Genomic DNA, 17,983 nt, shown 5'->3' on the forward strand with positions numbered 1-17,983 from the left:
TGCACGAGCGGGATAAGGTTTCCTAAAGCTTTTATTAAAAAAATAAAAAACTTCTCAAACATATAAAAACATGTCCCATTTTATGTGACACAGTCACATGAGATGGGACATGTTTAAGTAAACTTTTAAACCTGTTACTTAATATTTTCAGAAGCCCTTCAGTCCCCCTGAGGCAGCTTCATGCTCTGGGAGATTGAAGTGCTCTTTTGCCTGCCCACATAAAATGGCAGCATGGGCGGTGATTGGCTCTGTGCCCGCTCCTGCCAAGCCCACCCGCCAACTAAAAAATTCTGCCCCTTGTGCCAGTGTAGGAGGTGCTTTAATAACCTAACCAGGTGAGCACAGTTGCACATTTACCGACAGCCTGCTGTGCACACCACCCCACTCTGCCTTGTCAAGCCTACTCCACCATGTCACTCCTCACACCCACTTATCTTATAAGCTTACCCTCACATCTCCATCTATCCATCCATCACTCCCACTTGCTCTCACCCTTAAGCAGTTTGATGCCTCCTCCTGATAGTCACCCTCAGCAATTGCTTCCCATCCGTCAGCTGAATACATGCCATTGTACTTACTCTATTGCAAGAGAAAAGAGCACAGAATGTGATAGAGAGAACCAAAAGTGGGCCCCCAGAGATTGCTCAGTTGACTAGTACAGAGGAGGAAGTATTGGAGATCAAAGTATTGGCATCTTTGTATCACAGAGATGGGGACCCCCACAACTACCTAGTGGCAGAATCAAATATAATGCATGCTTATGTCATAACAAACTCAGTCATGTTGACTTGATTTTATCAGGGAGTGATAAATGATCATCATCATGATAAGTTTCACAATCTTAACTTTCCAGTACTAATCCATATATTTTCTTACCAATCAGGATCCTCGTGTGTACAACAGGATTCCATGGACCTTGCAGATGACAAATCCTCAGAGGAGTTGATTCATTCTGCAGATGCACTGTCACACAACTCATGAAAACCATGCATCAGTTCAGATTTTGCACTTCGGTGGGGGACCATGTGGGCATCTGGTGACTCACACTTTACAAGTGAGGAAGAGGGGTCAGTGGAGGTAGGGACAGCTGTGGAGAGTCCATTTCAGGGAACACAGCCCTCTCCAAACTTTGCTCAGCTTGACACAAATCTGTATCCTGGGCTTGATGTAAAGGAGAAACTGCGCGATGCACTGACAGACCGTCCAAGCTCACTGACCACAATTGCAGAGAGAATGGAGGAGTCTATTTCAACATATGTGGGATGATGTTGCACATTGTGACAATGTCGTCTTGCAGTGGATAGAGCGCCCATTGCCACGGAACATCAAACACTCAATCTAATGAGTCCATGTACTACGACAGCCTTGCCGACTCCAGATGACCACGTGACCTTAGATAGGGTCACAGATAGATTAACCTTGGTCTTGGAGCACTGTGATGATGTCTCCAAGTGTTCTGCAACACAGTAACACCAGTGAACTGCAGCTAGATTATGAGAGGGATAATGGTGAAAGGGGATATGGAAGTGCGGACTCAACACATTGTTGCATCTTCGCTCTCCAGTCAGTAGAACATGCTGCCCCATCTTCTGATGGTCAAGTCTGCCCCTGCACAGCTGCAAGTGGAGCAATCTTTTGCCAGTTCCAACACCCAGAGGACCTCGGCCCAAAGCACCTCAGCAGCCAGAGCAGGCATGTGAGCATCTGCCTCAGATGTTGGGGTCCCAACCCCAAAACAAAAATTCTGCCCTGGGCTTTTATGTACAAGCTGTTGAAAGTGGCGGGCAAGCAAAACGTGTTAATAAAGTATATGGATCCTGGGTTTTATAAATAGAAATCTAGAGTACAAAAGCCAAAATGTTATGCTAAGCCAAATAAACAACAGGTTCACCCCTAGCTGAAATATTGAGTTCAATTCTGGACATGACGATTTAGGAAAGACATGATGGCTTTGGAGAGACTTGCTAGAATGGTTCCAGGAATGAGGGAGTATAATTACATGGATAGAGTGGAGAAGCTGGGATACAGATTTAATAATCTAATCATAGAATAAACACTTGAAGGAGAAATGCAAGGATATAGAGAAAGAGCAGGAAGTGGAACTAAATGAATTACTTTTTGAAAGAACAGGTGTTAGTCAATGGGCTGAATGGCCTCTTTCCTTGCTGTACTATAATTATGGTTCTAGCCCAGATAAGCTTAAGAGGAAATTTGCTAAAGGTGTTCAAAATCATGAACAGTTTTGAGTGTATTGCCGCTCACCTTTCTTACCAGCTTGAGGTCCTGGATTATCACACTCTTTCACTTCTGCTGATAACTTTCTCAGCCATTTCTATCCTTAATTGCTTGAAGAGGTTGTCTTCTTCCTCCCATCCTTGAGAAAGATCACCTCACTGCAGTCCCCTCAGCAGGATCTCCAGGTAAGAGTGAGACACCCAGGGAGCAGCCTTCCCAGGTCTACTCACCATTCTTCTGGTTGCTGCAGCCTGAAAAACACAAGTGCTGGTGAATAACTGTAATCCATATTGTGGCCCTTTTAATTAGGAATCCTATCTATGATAGAGTTGATGCATCATCCTGCCTACCCTCCCTAACTGGTTAGGGAACTTGGTGGGATTTTAACGTATTGTCTCAGTTAAAGAACCTTGGCAAAACCCATTCCAGTTGTTAACAGATTCCTGATCCGCTAATGGTCCCACTGTTTTGGCAGGGAATAAGTTTATGAAGTTCCACACTTTGTTAAAGAGCCTTTCTGTTCTGTAGCATCAACGTTTTGATTTAATCAGAACAGCTTCACAAACTTTAGAATGATGAAATGCCTCTCTTAATTCTTAGCCAGGGCATGTCTACTGGTGCATGACGTGTTACAATGAGTTACAGAGAATGTACAGCACAGAAACAGGCATTTGGCCCAACTAGTTTTTGCTGGTGTTTATGCTTTACCTTAGCTGCTTGCCACTCTATTTCATCTTACCCTATCAGCATATCCTTCTATTCCTTTCTCCCTCATGCACTCATCTAGCTTCTCCTTAAATGCATCTATGCATTAAGATAGAGAACTTTGTGTTTATAATTCACTGAATAAGTGAGAACATTAAACATTTGGTGTGGTCTTCCTCATTGACTTGTTTCCAGCCAAATGTCCTCATAACAGCCACTCTTCTTCACTGCCCTTCTGTTCTGCCTCTGATTGGCTATGTTGTTTGTGTGTTTATTTGCCTTGTGCATCACCTGGGCTCTCTACCGCCCCCTGCTGCCACTGAATTAAAGCACGTCCCCAAATAAATATGAGGAGCAGACGTTTAAAGGAACAATGTCCTGCTATTTGGGTGATGTACTATTCCTTTTATTAGGGAGCTTGAACGTCCATAGCTCAATAAATACCATATTTAAAACTAGCTTATCAGTCATTCTGTAGCTGTTTATATTTTAATCGAGGCCCTGATGGAGAAACTCACTGTATAAATCATGGGAGAAAGTTGCTGTTTTTTAACAGTGATTCTCTTGTATGCAGGAATAGAATTCATTGTCACTGAATCATTTAGGATAATGAAAGTGAGGAGGAGGAGGGGGCTGCTGAAAAGGTGTACAGGGAGATATCTGACGGAAGCCAGATGTATTTTTTATGATGAAACTGTGAACTGAGAGCAGTGATTGACACTTAAAATCAGCACCAGAATGGCAAAGCATTGAAAGTGCCTCTCCTGAAAATTATGTATTTCTCCTGTCAGGCACGTAAACTTTCAGAAGATCCCTCTGCAGGCTGTCCAAAATTTGTTCAGCATTTCCCACAGGCACTTCTCAGTAGTTACCTCAATCTGTGTGTCTGAGAGACTTCATGTATTAAACCAATGATTTTATGTATTTCTGAAACCTTGCACTGTGTTTAACCCACCAACAGCTGTTGATGTGGTACCTGTTAAAGGGGCAGGAAATTGTTTACTAGATTAGTAAATAGAAAAGGGACTTCAGGTTTTGCAACATTTTCCACCGACAGCATCCACTTCAAAAAAAAGCTGCTGAGACCCTAAATTCTGGAATATCTTCCTTATCCTTCTCTTCTCTGTGCTACTTCTTCCTCCTTCAGAACACTCCTTAAAAGCTACCTTTTTGCTAGTGTCAAACTCTGTTTGATAACACTCCTGTGAAGCGCCTTGGGATGTGTTACTATGTTAAAGATGCTATATAAATACAAATTGTTGTTGGATCTACTCCTGCATGAACTGAAGTCCTGTTGACTTGTTTACTTATAACCCCTCATAGTCATTAAATCACATAATAAACCAAACTCAGTGAAGCTTCAGCCCCTTGTGATTACCAAGTTCTGGTGATATTAATAAACTTGTTTTTGCTCCCAAGCTTTCCTTGGGAGTTTAAATGTGTAGGGTGGTTGAGATCAGAGAGGTAGAACCTGAGCTTCTGTGGAGTGACGTTCATGGTCGGATTGCCACTCCGCTCCTAGTTTCTACCTCAAAATCCTTTCAATCTTTTCTTGCCTGATCTTCCAACTCAGGCTGGGCAAGAATGTGTAGTGCAGCGCCCTCCTGAGACATACTGTCAGGGCCGGATGCAAGGAGGCCACACCCCTTATTTATTTTTGTTCATTCACAGGATGTGGGTGTCACTGGCTGGGCCAGCATTTATTGCCCATCCCTAATTGCCCTTGAGAAGGTGATGGTGAGCTGCCTTCTTGAATTGCTGCAGTCCATGTGGTGTAGGTACACCCACAGTGCTGTTAGGAAGGGAGTTCCAGGATTTTGACCCAGTGACAGTGAATGAACAATGATATATTTCCAGGTCAGGATGATGAGTAACTTGGAGGGGAACTTCCAGGTGGTGGTATTCCCATCTATCTGCTGCCCTTGTCCGTCTAGGTGGTAATGGTCATGGTTTTGGAAGGTGCTGTCTGGGGAGCTTTGCTGAATTCTTGCAGTGCATCTTGTGGATGGTACACACTGCTGCCACTGTGCATCGGTGGTGGAGGGAGTGAATGTTTGTGGATGTGGTGCCAATCAAGTGGACTCTTTGCCCTCAGCTTCTTCAGGCAACTGGGGAGTATTCCATCACATTCTTGACTTGTGCCTTGTAGATGGTGGACAGGCTTTGGGGAGTCAGGAGGCGAATTACTCGTCGCACAATTCCTAGCCTCTGACCTGCTCTTGTGGCCACAGTATTTATATGGCTAGTCCAGTTCAGTTTCTGGTCAATGGTAACCCCAAGATGTTGATAGTGAGGCATTGAGTGGTGGTAATGCCATTGAACATCAAGGGGTGATGGTTGGATTCTCTCTTGTTGGAGATGATCATTGCCTGACACTTGCCTGGTGTGAATGTTACTTGCCAGTTGTCAGCCCAAGCTGGATATTGTCCAGGTCTTGCTGCATTGGACATGGACTACTTCAGTATCTGAGGAGTCACGAATAGTGCTGAACATTGTGCAATCATCAGCGAACATCCCTACTTCTGACCTTATGATGGAAGGAAGGTCATTGATGAAGAGCTGAAGATGGTTGGGCCTGGACACCACCCTGAGGAACTCCTGCAGTGATGTCCTGGAGCTGAGATGATTGACCATCAACAACCACAATTATCTTCCTTTGTGAAAGGTATGACTCTAACCAGTGGAGAGTTTTCCCCGATTCCCATTGACTCCAGTTTTGCTAGGGCTCCTTGATGCCACGGTCGGTCAAATGCTGCCTTGATATCAAGGGCAGTCACTCTCACCTCACCTCTGGAGTTCAGCTCTTTTGTCCATGTTTGAACCAAGGCTGTAATGAGGTCAGGAGCAGAGTGATCCTGGCGGAACCCAAACCTAATGTCAGTGAGGAGGTTATTGCTGTTTAAGTTCCACTTGATGGAACTGCTGATGACCCCTTCCATCACTGATGATGGAGGGCAGACTGATGGGGCAGTAACTGGCCAGGTTGGATTTGTCCTGCTTTTTGTGTACAGGACATACCTGGGCAATTTTCCACATAGCCGGGTGGATGCCAGTGTTGTAGCTGCACTGGAACAGCTTGGCTAGGGGTGCGGCAAATTCTGGAGCACAAGTCTTCATTACTATTGCCGGAATGTTGTCAGGGCCCATAGCCTTTGCAGTATCCAGTGCCTTCAGCCGTTTCTTGATATCACGTGGAATGAATCGAAGAAGCTGAAGACTGGCAAGTGTGATGCTGGGAACCTCCTGAGGAGGCTGAGATGGATCATCCACTTGGCACTTCTGACTGAAGATTGTTGCAAATGCTTCAGCCTTATCTTTTGCACTCATGCTGGGCTCCTCCATCATTGAGGATGGGGATTTTTGTGGAGCCACCTTCTCCAGTGAGTTGTTTAATTGTCCACCGCCATTCACGACTTGGTGTGGCAGGACTGCAGAACTTAGATCTGATCTGTTGGTTGTGGGATTGCTTAGCTCTGCCTATCACTTACTGCTTATGCTGTTTGGCACGCAAGTAGTCCTGTGTTATAACTTCACCAGGTTGACACCTCATTTTCAGGTATGCCTGGTGCTGTGTCTGGCATGCCCTCCTGCACTCTTCATTGAACCAGGGTTGATCCCCTGGCTTGATGATAATGGCAGAGTGGGGGATATGCCAGGCCATGAGGTTACAGATTGTGTTCGAATACAATTCTGCTGCTGCTGCTGGCCCACAGCGCCTCATGGATGCTCAGTCTTGAGTTGCTAGATCTGTTCGAAATCTATCCCATTTAGCATGGTGGTAGTGCCACACAACACAATGGAGGGTATCCTCATTGTGAAGGTGGGACTTGCCTCCACAATGACAGTGCAGTGGTCACTCCTACCGATACTGTCATGGACAGATGCATCTGTGGCAGGCAGGTTGGTGAGGATGAGGTCATGCATGTTTTTCTCTCTTGTTGGTTCCCTCACCACCTGTCGCAGACCCAGTCTAACAGCTGTATCATTTAGGACTCGACCAGCTCGGTGAGTAGTGGTGCTACCGAGTCACTTTTGGTGATGGACATTGAAGTCCCCCACCCAGAGAACATTCTGTGCCCTTGTCACCTTCAGTGCTTCCTCCAAGTGATGTTCAACATGGAGGAGCACTGATTGATCAGCTGAGGGAGGGCGGTACGTGGTAATCAGCAGGAAGTTTCCTTGCCTGTGTTTGAACTGATGCCATGAGACTTCATGGGGTCTGGAGTCGATGTTGAGGACTCCCAGGGCAACTACGACCCTCCCCCTGACAGTATACCATGGTGCTGCCACCTCTGCTGGGTCTGTCCTGCCGGTGGGACAGCACACATCCAGGGATGGTGATGGTGGTGTCTGGGACATTATCTGTAAGGTATGATTCCGTGAGGATGATTATATCAGACTGTTGCTTGACTGGTCTGTGAGACAGCTCTCCCAATTTTGGCACAAACCCCCAGATGGCACTATGATGTATATGTTTATGGCACTAGATGTAGCACATCTTTAGGGTACCCCCTAGATCCACTGCCCTGGAGCTCGGAACTTAGGGCCGTAACGTTGGCCACATCCACCTGCACACTGAACATCTAAAACACATCAAACCTCTTAAATGTCCTCTGACTTTAACTATCTTTTAGACTCACTTACTTGGTCTCATTAGAAGCTGGGTTCAACTCCCCAAGTGGCCCTCAATTTTCTGCAATCCAATATGTTATTTTTACAAATGGACTAGTTGGCCTCCCTATGCCATTTAAATTGTGTGTGGAATGGGATTTTTGCAAATTGTCCAACTTATTCAGACCTTGGTGCACAGTGGTGCTCTGAGTGAGTACGTGCTGCAGCTTAAACAAGTTTTGTTTAGTTTGTGGTTGGAGTGACGCTTGACAGTGTGTTGTTGAAATGTTTAAGGGTTTCAACTTTCAATGCCTGCATCACAGATTCCAATTGCCTTTAAAGATATTAATATTCACAAAGCTGTGTGTTGCATTTCAACATGTGGGGTTTGGCATTTGCCTGAGAAAAAGTCTTTGAATGGGGCAATATTATGTGCAGCTTAGTGTATTTCTTGCTTTTGAAAATGACACCTGAGGAGATTTTGCATGTTATGAACAATAGATACCTAATTACCTAAAGCTGCCATTGTTTTCCTATCACCAACATAACACCCTATCAGCATAAACAGGGGCTGTGTAGAGTTCAGGCACCTTCTCAGAAATTGGAGGGAGAATTGCTCCTCATAGTTCGAACGACCATGAAACTGATCAGATATCTATGTATTCCAGGGATGCTACCCGAAGAGAAAGGATCATTTTTTTCAAGTATAAATAGAAGGCACAAAGTCCAGATTTGTAGCAGTTCAGCCTTCTCACTGAGCTGCAGTTTCTGTGCCTCCTTTTATAAAAATAAATAAGATACAAGTGTTATGCCATGTGATTTTCCCAAGAGTTGCTATGTAAATTGTTGAGGGGGTTTAATGATTGTGAGCGAGAGAAAATCTAAAGAGCCTCAGAGCCTGACTCAGTGTCTGGTTGAGTATATCCATTTTGTTAACGGTTTCAGAGAGTGGTTGCCATGGTGCTTCTGTCATCCTTTTCTGGAGGTGTACCCTGGACATAATAGATTTACATGTAGCCTTGGCATCCAGTCTCAGTCGAAAAAGGGAGCAGAAGATTGGGAAGCTGCACCGGGCATATCAGAGTGTGAGAATGCTGCAGCACTCGGGTTTCAGAGCAGCGAGCTGGACAAGCTGAAGGAAGGAAGTGGGCAGTACAGTAGTAAGTGGGAATGGGATATTACAGCCAACCTGTAGAAATCCAGTTCCAGATATCTCTTTCATGTCCTCTGATTAATTCTAGTATCTGAGTTTGATCAGATAATATGTGGGATGTAAATTCAAATGGAGGGAGAAGGGTTTTAGTTGTTTTGGATGTTGCACGTTATGGGGCTGAAGGTTGTGTTGCTGTAGTGACGTTTGCCAGAGCTTTTTTCTAATCTCAACTTGTTACTGCATCCAAACATTGTGTTTCACTTGTGTTTGAATCAGCATTTTAACCTATTTGTGTGTCATTGCCCCACCAAAAAGCAAATGTCTCTAGTACAAGTCTAGAACAAGTATATAGCACTCTGAATTAAGCTGGCGGCAGAGATTAGTGGATATGGTGTGAAGAATTAGCAGCAGTCCGTCCGTCTGAAATCTGTGCAACAGCAACTTCTATTTATATAGCAGCCTTAATGTAACAAAACATCCCAAGGCGTTTCACAGGAGCGTTATACAATATGACATAGCCCACATAAGGAGATATTGGGTCAAATGACCAAAAGCTTGGCCAAAGAGGTGGGTTTTGAAAGGAGGAAAGTGAGGTGGAAAGGTGTAGGAAGGGAATTCCAGAGCTTAGGGCCTAGGCAACTGAAGGCATGGCCACTAATGGTGAAGCAATTAAAATCAGGGATGCCCAAGATGCCAGAATTAGAGGAGCGCAGATATCTCGGAAGGTTGTGGGGCTGGAGGAGGGTTTTTTTTATTATCCGTTCATGAGGCGTGGGCTTCGCTGGCTGGGCCAGCATTTATTGCCCATCCCCAATTGCCCTTGAGAAGGTGGTGGTGAGCCTTCTTGAACCGCTGCAATCTTTGTGGTGTGGGTACACCCAGGGAGGGAGTTCCAGGATTTTGACCCAGCGACAGTGAAGGAATGGTGATATATTTCCAAGTCAGGATGGTGTGTGCCTTGGAGGGGAACTGGCAAGTGGTGGTATTCCCAGGTATTTGCTGCCCTTGTCCTTCTAGGTGGTAGATGTCGCAAGTTTGGAAGGTGCTGTTGAAGGAGCCTTGGTGAATTGCTGCAGTGCATCTTGTAGATGGGTTGCATAAATAGGGAGAAGCAAGGAGATGGAGTGATTTGAAAATGAGGAAAACTTTGCAGTGCATAACCAGGAATCAGTGTAGGTCAGCGAGCACAAGGATGGTAGGGGGACGGGATTGGTGCAAGTTAGCATGGGCAGCAGAGTCTTGGATGGCCTCAAGTTTATGGAGGAGATCAACCAGGTCACACAAGATCACCACAATGTCATGGAGATCTGTTAATTTGGACAGCTTCTCTGTTCTGAGTTATTGATATTGAGAATTTCTGCTGTTCAGAGATAGAATTGGTACTATTTGAAGGTGGCTGCAGAGTTTACCATTTTCATCCTGGATGAGGCTGAAGTGAGCCCTGGAGTGGTAGGCCAGGAGTGAGCTCTCAAGTGGAGTGTGGAGCAGACTCTCAAGTGGTCCTGCATTAGGCTCTAATAGTTTGGTGTGACTTGAAACTTAATGTTAGGTTGAATGTTCAGTTTATTCACTTGTCAACCTGTCCCTGCATTGCTAACGCAAGCTTGCATTATCCCTGCTGAAGGATTTTTGAGTAATCCGTTTAGCATCTTGCACCACAGCAGTGTGTGAGTGGATTGGCATCAGCCACAAGAATATTCTTCAGTGTGTTTCTCTCTCAGCAGGGGGATCAATGTTTACCAGTTTCTGTGCAGACCAATTAGAGCCAAGCTAATACTCAGTAAACATTTTGGTGGGGGAAACTGTGAAGAAAGACAATGATTCTCATTTCCCCATCCGTCCAGGTGTCCTCCACAGTCACTGGTAATCAGCTGGGTGTGGGAAGGGAAGGGCAGGCAGAATGCAATAAAAGGAAGTTTGTTACTTTGTGAGTTGTCCAATAAAGTTGGTATTCCAGCTTCCCACCTGTTGCAGGACCTCATTGAGCTTGCTATGATCAGCTTTTGTAAATGGTTAGTATTTTTGAATCATCTTTACTGAACAATGTTATGCCAGACTATACAAGTTCATTTACCATTTTGTACAAATTATCCACCTTACCCGCCCACCGGGGATCAGGCGTTAGACTTCTCACCCTGGAGATATACAATACCCATCTCGTGGAGCCTCTCCGTCCTTCAAGAAACATGATGGGGACCCCTTGGCCTCACTTATCACCCCACCAACCTCCGCATTCAAAGGATCATCCTCCGCCATTTCCGCCAACTCCAGCATGATGCCACCACCAAACACATCTTCCCTTCACCCCCCCTATCGGCATTCCGTAGGGATCGTTCCCTCCGAGACACCCTGGTCCACTCCTCCATCACCCCCTACTCCTCAACCCCTACCTATGGCACCTCCCCATGCCCATGCAAAAGATGCAACACCTGCCCCTTCACTTCCTCTCTCCTCACCGTCCAAGGGCCCAAACACTCCTTTCAATTGAAGCAGCATTTCACTTGCATTTCCCCCAACTTAGTCTCCTGCATTCGTTGCTCCCAATGCAGTCTCCTCTACATTGGATAGACCAAACGTAAACTGGGCGACCGCTTTGCAGAACACCTGCGGTCTGTCCGCAAGAAAGACCCAAACCTCCCTGTTGCTTGCCATTTTAACACTCCACCCTGCTCTCTTGCCCACATGTCTGTCCTTGGCTTGCTGCATTGTTCCAGTGAAGCCCAACGCAAACTGGAGGAACAACACTTCATCTTCCGACTAGGCACTTTACAGCCTTCTGGACTGAATATTGAATTTAACAACTTTAGATCTTGAACTCCCTCCTCCATCCCCACCCCCTTTCCGTTTCTTCCCCCTTCCTTTTGTTTTTTCCAATAATTTATATATATTTTTCTTTTCCCACCTTTTCCATTATTTTTAAATCTTTTATGGCCTGCTAGTCTTTCCACCCCACCCACCTTGAGTGCCCTGCCATCCATTCTTAATTAGCACATTCGTTTGGATAATATCACCACTTTCAACACTTCTTTGTTCCTTTGTCTGTGACATCTTTTGATGATCTGCTCCTATCACTGCTTGCTTGTCCCTACAACCACACCACACCCGCCACCCGCTGCCGCCCCCCCCCCCCACCCCCCACCCCCCCATTCCCCCACCCACCCACCTTAAACCAGCTTATATTTCACCCCTTTCCTAATATTCAATCAGTTCTGTTGAAAGGTCATGAGGACTCGAAACGTCAATTCTTTTCTTCTCCGCCGATGCTGCCAGACCTGCTGAGTTTTTCCAGGTAATTCTGTTTTTGTTTTGGATTTCCAGCATCTGCAGTTTTTTGTTTTTATTTTTGTTTTTATCTAATGTTAACATTTAGATGTCTATTTATTTGTAAGGATCATTTTCTCCTCTTTAATCTACGCTAGGTCATTCCCCATTCTCGGTAAAAGCTGCAGATTTCTCCACTCCTCCCGGGCAAGCCTTGGCACAGTTTTACCATTGATGACGTATTGCTGAACTCCACAGGGTATTTCCTCACTTCTGAGACTGATACCTCAATGTGTAGGGGATCAGGACCCACTTTGTGACATGTATATAGGCCTAACATTGACAAGTTTGAAAGTATTGGGCAGTGTAATTGTGCTCTTGTGATTGAGTACAGAGGGTTAAATGTACCAACTCAAGGCCAAGAATGGGAGAGTAAGAAGGTTCAGCAGTGAAATGAAAGGGTCAGCTGCAAGCTGCTTTGGTATACTTGTAACAATGATAGCACCTTTTACAATCACAGGAAGTTCACAAACCCAAAGAGAGTGGCGGATTTAACTCTAAATTAAACAGAAGCATTGTGAGGGGCACGTGTTCCCGCCAGACCCATAACAGTGTTGGCCTCACCATCCTATGGAGGTGCTAGAATATCAGGCATTTTTTAGAAGAATCTGGTATGATTCCCTGACCAGCCAAATGTTGGTCATATTTTGAATTCTGTAATAAAAGGCCTAAAGCTAATTTTTGTGTTTTGCAGTCGGGAGAGACACCAACCACACCAAAATACTCCAAGGACTGTAAGGAAAGCTTCTTCCCTTCTACACCAAGCACAGTCACCACAACTGCTCTAACTTCGACTACGCTCAGTACAGTGGTGACTGAAAACCCCAGGCCAAGTGACTCGCAGTCTAAAACCAGGTTAAGCCACACTGCCCAGGAGGACCTGCGAGGTGCTGAGGTTACGCCAATGTTGACACCAAGAGACTTAGAACCCCAAACTGCTGGTCCAACTGAGACACTGTCCAGCCTGTCATATCTCACTCAAGGTAATCTTTACTGTTGCTCAAAACAACAACTTACTTTTATATACTCCCCCTTAATGTAGAAAAACATCCTGAGGCATTTTACAGAGACCTAAGAAAACTGGACACCCAGGAGATGGACTGGGAGGGGAAACCAAAGGCTTTGATAAAAGAGGTGGAGTTTAAGAAAGGTCCTCCAGGAGATGGATGGTTTATGCGGCTAAAGGGTGGATGGGGAGAGGGGGCTACAAAAAAGCTGGAGTCAAATGGATGGAGAATTTTGGGCATATTTTTAGGGCTAGAAGAAGTTACAGAGATGGAGGTGAAGCCCTGGAGGAATTTGAACGTAAGGTTGAGAACTTTAAATTGCAGATGTGGACCAAGAGTTGATATTGAGCAGGGATGACAGTGCAACAGGCAAGTCAGACTGGTGGGATATGGTATGGTTAAGATAAGTCTGGAGTTTGGCACCTTTTTGTAACAGTGAAGTCAATGAGATGGTTTCAAAAAATGTGCTTTCGTTCCATGGTAAGTTTAATTTTTGTGCAGGGCAACATGGGAGGGGGTGTTTGGTTTCCATTTCTTTTACTCCACTTTGCTCTCCTCTCATCTCCTGAAGGCAGTGACTCATGCAGGAGTCTGGACACCAAATGTTGCCAGAGCCTCCCTGGACATGAACAGCTCATGAGTGATCTTAACAATGAATTTCAACAGCCTATTGAACATATGAAAACTGGAAAGTTTATGAACGGGAGAAAATTGTTAACCTCTTCGCACCCTTTGATTGATCGCTACCTCACTATCCTAAATGCTATCCTCCAACCATGATCCTCATTTCAGTCTTGTTTCTTGCAGTTTGTTTCAGATGTCAATTATCCTTCGGCTGAAATCGTTCTCTCTCAATTCTTTCTTCAGTTTATGGGGAGGTTGTGGTGCAGTGGTAATATCACTGGATGAGTAACCTAGGGGCCCAGGTTAATGCTTTAGAGACAAGGGTTCAGTCTTGTGGTCAGCTTGTGGAATTTAAATTCAATTAATAAAAAAAATCTGGAATTAAAAAGAGCTAGTCTCAGTTATAGTGAGACAATAGCATATAAAATCATTGTCAATTGCTGTAAAAACCCATCTGGTTCAGACCCACCAGCAGCGATGGTATAGGGGAAGGAGAGAGTAGCCTTTGGAGTCCTCAACATTGACTCTGGAGCCCATGAAGTCTCATGGCATCAGGTCAAACATGGGCAAGAAAACCTCCTGCTGGCTACCACCTACTGCCTCTACCACCCCACCTGATAAATCAGTATTCCTCCATGTTCAACACCAATTGGAAGAATTAGTGAGGGTGGCTAAGGCACAGAATGTACTCTGGGTGGGGGACTTTAATGTCCATCACCAGAAGTGGCTCAGTAGCACCACTACTGACTGAGCTGGCCAAGTCCTAAAGGACATGGCTGCTAAGCTGGGTCTGTGGTGATGGAGCCAACAAAAGGAGAAAACATACTTGATCTCATCCTCACCAATCTACACAGTCACAGATACATTTGTCCATGATGCTGTTGGTAGAAGTGACTACCACACAGGCCAGGTGGAGACAGAAGTCCAGTTTTCACACTAAGGATACCCTATCATGTTACCACCATGCTAAATGGGAAAGATTTCAATCAGATCTGGCAACTCAAAACTGGGCATCAATGAGGTGCTGTGGGCCATCAGCTGCAATAATCTGTAACCTCATGGCCTTGCATATGTGGGCATTGTAGGTGTAGCAACCCTACATGGCCTGAAGCTGTTCAAGAAGGTGATTCACCACAACCTTCTCGAGGGTAATTAGGAATGGGAATGAATGCTGGCCTATCCAGCGAAGCCCAAATCCCATGTAAGAATAACATCCCCCTCTCTACCGTTACCATCAAGCCAGGAGATCAACTCTGGTTCAATGTGCAGGAGGGCATCCCAGGAGCAGCACCAGGAATACCAAAGAATGAGGTGTCAACCTGGTGAAGCTACAACACATGATTACTTGTGTGCCAAACAGCTTAAGCAGCATGTGATAAATATAGCTAAGCGATCCCACAACCAACAGTTCAGAACTATGCTCTGCAGTCCTGCCACAACCAGTCATGAATGGTGGTGGATAATTAAACAACTCACTGGAGAAGGAGGCCCCACAAATACCCCCATCCTCAATGATGGGGTGAGCCCAGTACATCAGAGCAAAAGATAAGGCTGAAGCATTTGCAACTATCTTAAGCCAGCAGTGCCCAGTGGATGATCCAACTCTGCCTCTTCCTGAGGTTCCCAGCATCACACATGCCAGTCTTCAGCCAATTCATTTCACCCCAAGTGATATCAAGAAACGGCTGAAGGCACTGGATACTGCAAAGGTTATGGGCCCTGACAATATTCCAGCAATAGTACTGAAGACTTGTGCTCCAGAACTTGCCACACCCCTAGCCAAGCTGTTCCAGTATAGCTACAACACTGGCATCTACCACAATGTGGAAAATTGCCCAGGTATGTCCTGTCCATAAAAAGCAGGACACATCCAACTCAGCCAATTACCGCCCCATCAGTCTACTTAGCGCTCATCAGCAAATTGATGGAAGGGTTGTTGATGGTGTTATCAAGCAGTACTTAGTCCAAAATAACCTGCTTACTGATGCTCAGTTTGGGTTCCGCCAGGCCCACTCAGCACCTGACCTCGTTACAGCCAAACATGGTCAAAAGAGCTGAACAAGAGGTGAGGTGAATCCTAGCAAAACTGGAGTCAGTGGAAATCGGGGGGAAAACTCTCCACTGGTTGGATCCATATCTAGCACAAAGAAAGATGGTTGTGGTTGTTGGAAGTCAGTCATCTCAGCTCCAGGACATCACTGCAGGAGTTCCTCAGGGTAGTGTCCTAGACCCAACCATCTTCAGCTGCTTCAGCAATTGCCTTCCTTCGATCATAAGGTCAGAAGTGGGGATATTCACTTGATGATATCACAATGTTCAGCACCATTTGCGATTAAACAGACACTGAAGCAGTCTGTGTCCACAAGCAGCAAGACCTGGACAATGTTTAGGTGAGCAATATTTGTGCCACTCAAGTGCATTTGTCATCTCCAGTAAGATAGAATCTAATCATCTCCCCTTGACATTCAATGCCATTATCGGTGCTGAATCCCCCACTATCAACATCCTGGGGTTTATCATTGACCAGAGCCTGAACTGAACCAGCCATATAAAACTGTGGCTACAAAAGCAGGTCAGAGGCTGAGACTGGAGTAACTCACCTCCTGACTCCCCATAGCCACTTCATCATTTACAAGGCATAAGTCAGGAGTGTGATGGAATACTCCTCACTTGCCTGGATGAGTGCAGCTCCAACAACACTCAAGAAACTCAACACCATCCAGAGCAAAGCAGCCTGCTTAATTGACACCCCATCCACCACCTTCGACATTCACTCCCTCCACCATCGATGCACAGTGGTAGCAGCGTGTACTATGTACAAGATGCACTCCAGTAATTCACCAAGGCTCCTTCAACAGCACCTTCCAACCCGTGACCCTGTGCCATCTAGAAATACAAGGGCAGCAGACACATGGGAACACCACCAACTGCAAGTTCTGCTCCAAACCACTCACCATCCTGACCTGAAAATATATCACCGTTCCTTCACTGTCGCTGGGTCAAAATTCTGGAACTGCCTTCCTAACAGCACCGTGGGTGTACCTACACCGCATGCACTGCAGCTGTTCAAGAAGGCAGTTCACCACCACCTTCTCAAGAGCATTTAGGGATGGACAATAAATGCTGACCTAGCCAGTGATGCCCATATCCCATAAAGGAATAAAAAAAATGTTCCTGACTTTTAAACCACATCTTTCATTCTTGAATATGAAAATGTGATCAACTTTTTATAATTCCCCTTCATAACTTTGAAAACCTTTGTTCAGTTACATCAAAGCCTGCCTCTTTTTCAGAGACCAAAACCACTTTGTTGCAAAGGCTCAATTGCTGACATCTGACCTGAGTTGCCACAGTTAATCCCTGATCCTATTTTTGTGTAATATCTGCGCACGGCTATGGCCCAACAGGATTGAGGACAGGAATCTTCCCTCCCTACCTCATACCTCCAACTAGTTTGTAAATGCTCACCATATTTGTAGCCTCCCAAATGCTAATCTGATTGAGATCAGATAACTCAGCAGAGACCAAAGATTGGATTGATGCTGAGAGTTTTGTGGTTTATTGAACCAGGGCAGACCTTGTCCTTTTTTATTGGAAGTAGAATATTTCCAATTTCTTTATCCCATTCATTCTCTTTTTTGCCGTGCACCATTCTTCCTCGGCGCCTACCAATATTGCTGTGTAGCCTGCAGCCCAGTGTTACATGAGATCAGTCTGCCAGGGTGAGCTGCTAAGCCACACGTGTAGGTGCAACCTTTGGCCCCTGCTTTGCCCTTAACCATGATCAAATGTGTGTGTTCATGAGGGCTGATAGAACTGGGCTTGTGCCCCACTGTTTTGTTATCGTGAACAGTGCACAGATGTTGCTACAGCAGATGTACTGTTTTGGGTCTGTTTGTTCTGTAGTTAGGCAGAGATTGAGTTTATTGCTAACTGGCAGTGAGAGTTGGATGGATGCTTTTGGTTAACTTGGTGTTCCAGTAAGGGCTGGAAACAATTTCTGAAAATGACTTGCTGCTTGGCAGCAAGCAGATTTTTAAAAAATGTTTTGATGAACTTTTCGTTCCATTTATAAATTCTGTCCGGGTAAAAGTCTTTGTTGTCTAAATCAGTCATAAATTGAGTAGGGGTGAGGGAAAGGGGCCCAAGGATTAGAATAGTCAATCAGAGAGGGCAGTTGGGCTAAGTTTGTTCCAAATTGGGCACCTTGGGTCCATCCTAATTACAGTGTCTTGAAATGTTCCAGAACAAAGTCTATTCGGCCCATTAAGTCTAATCAATGTCCTTCTCCACAAGAGCTTGTTCTCGCTCTCCTATTTGTTCCCTA

The 17,983-nt window shown here is 45.3% G+C and overlaps 1 protein-coding gene across 3 annotated transcripts in view; it reads left to right on the plus strand.

The window, feature by feature from the left end:
• The window catches only part of cabin1 (calcineurin binding protein 1), a 589,218-nt gene that overhangs the window by 548,990 nt on the left and 22,245 nt on the right, over positions 1–17,983 (plus strand). For all 3 annotated transcript variants that reach the window (XM_041202355.1, XM_041202357.1, XM_041202356.1), the window contains exon 33: positions 12,720–13,008. In XM_041202355.1, coding sequence (XP_041058289.1) covers positions 12,720–13,008 — 289 coding nt within the window. The remainder of the gene's footprint in view (positions 1–12,719; positions 13,009–17,983) is intronic.

This window comes from Carcharodon carcharias, chromosome 13, assembly GCF_017639515.1.
Source record: "Carcharodon carcharias isolate sCarCar2 chromosome 13, sCarCar2.pri, whole genome shotgun sequence".
Classification (NCBI taxonomy): Eukaryota; Metazoa; Chordata; class Chondrichthyes; order Lamniformes; family Lamnidae; genus Carcharodon; species Carcharodon carcharias.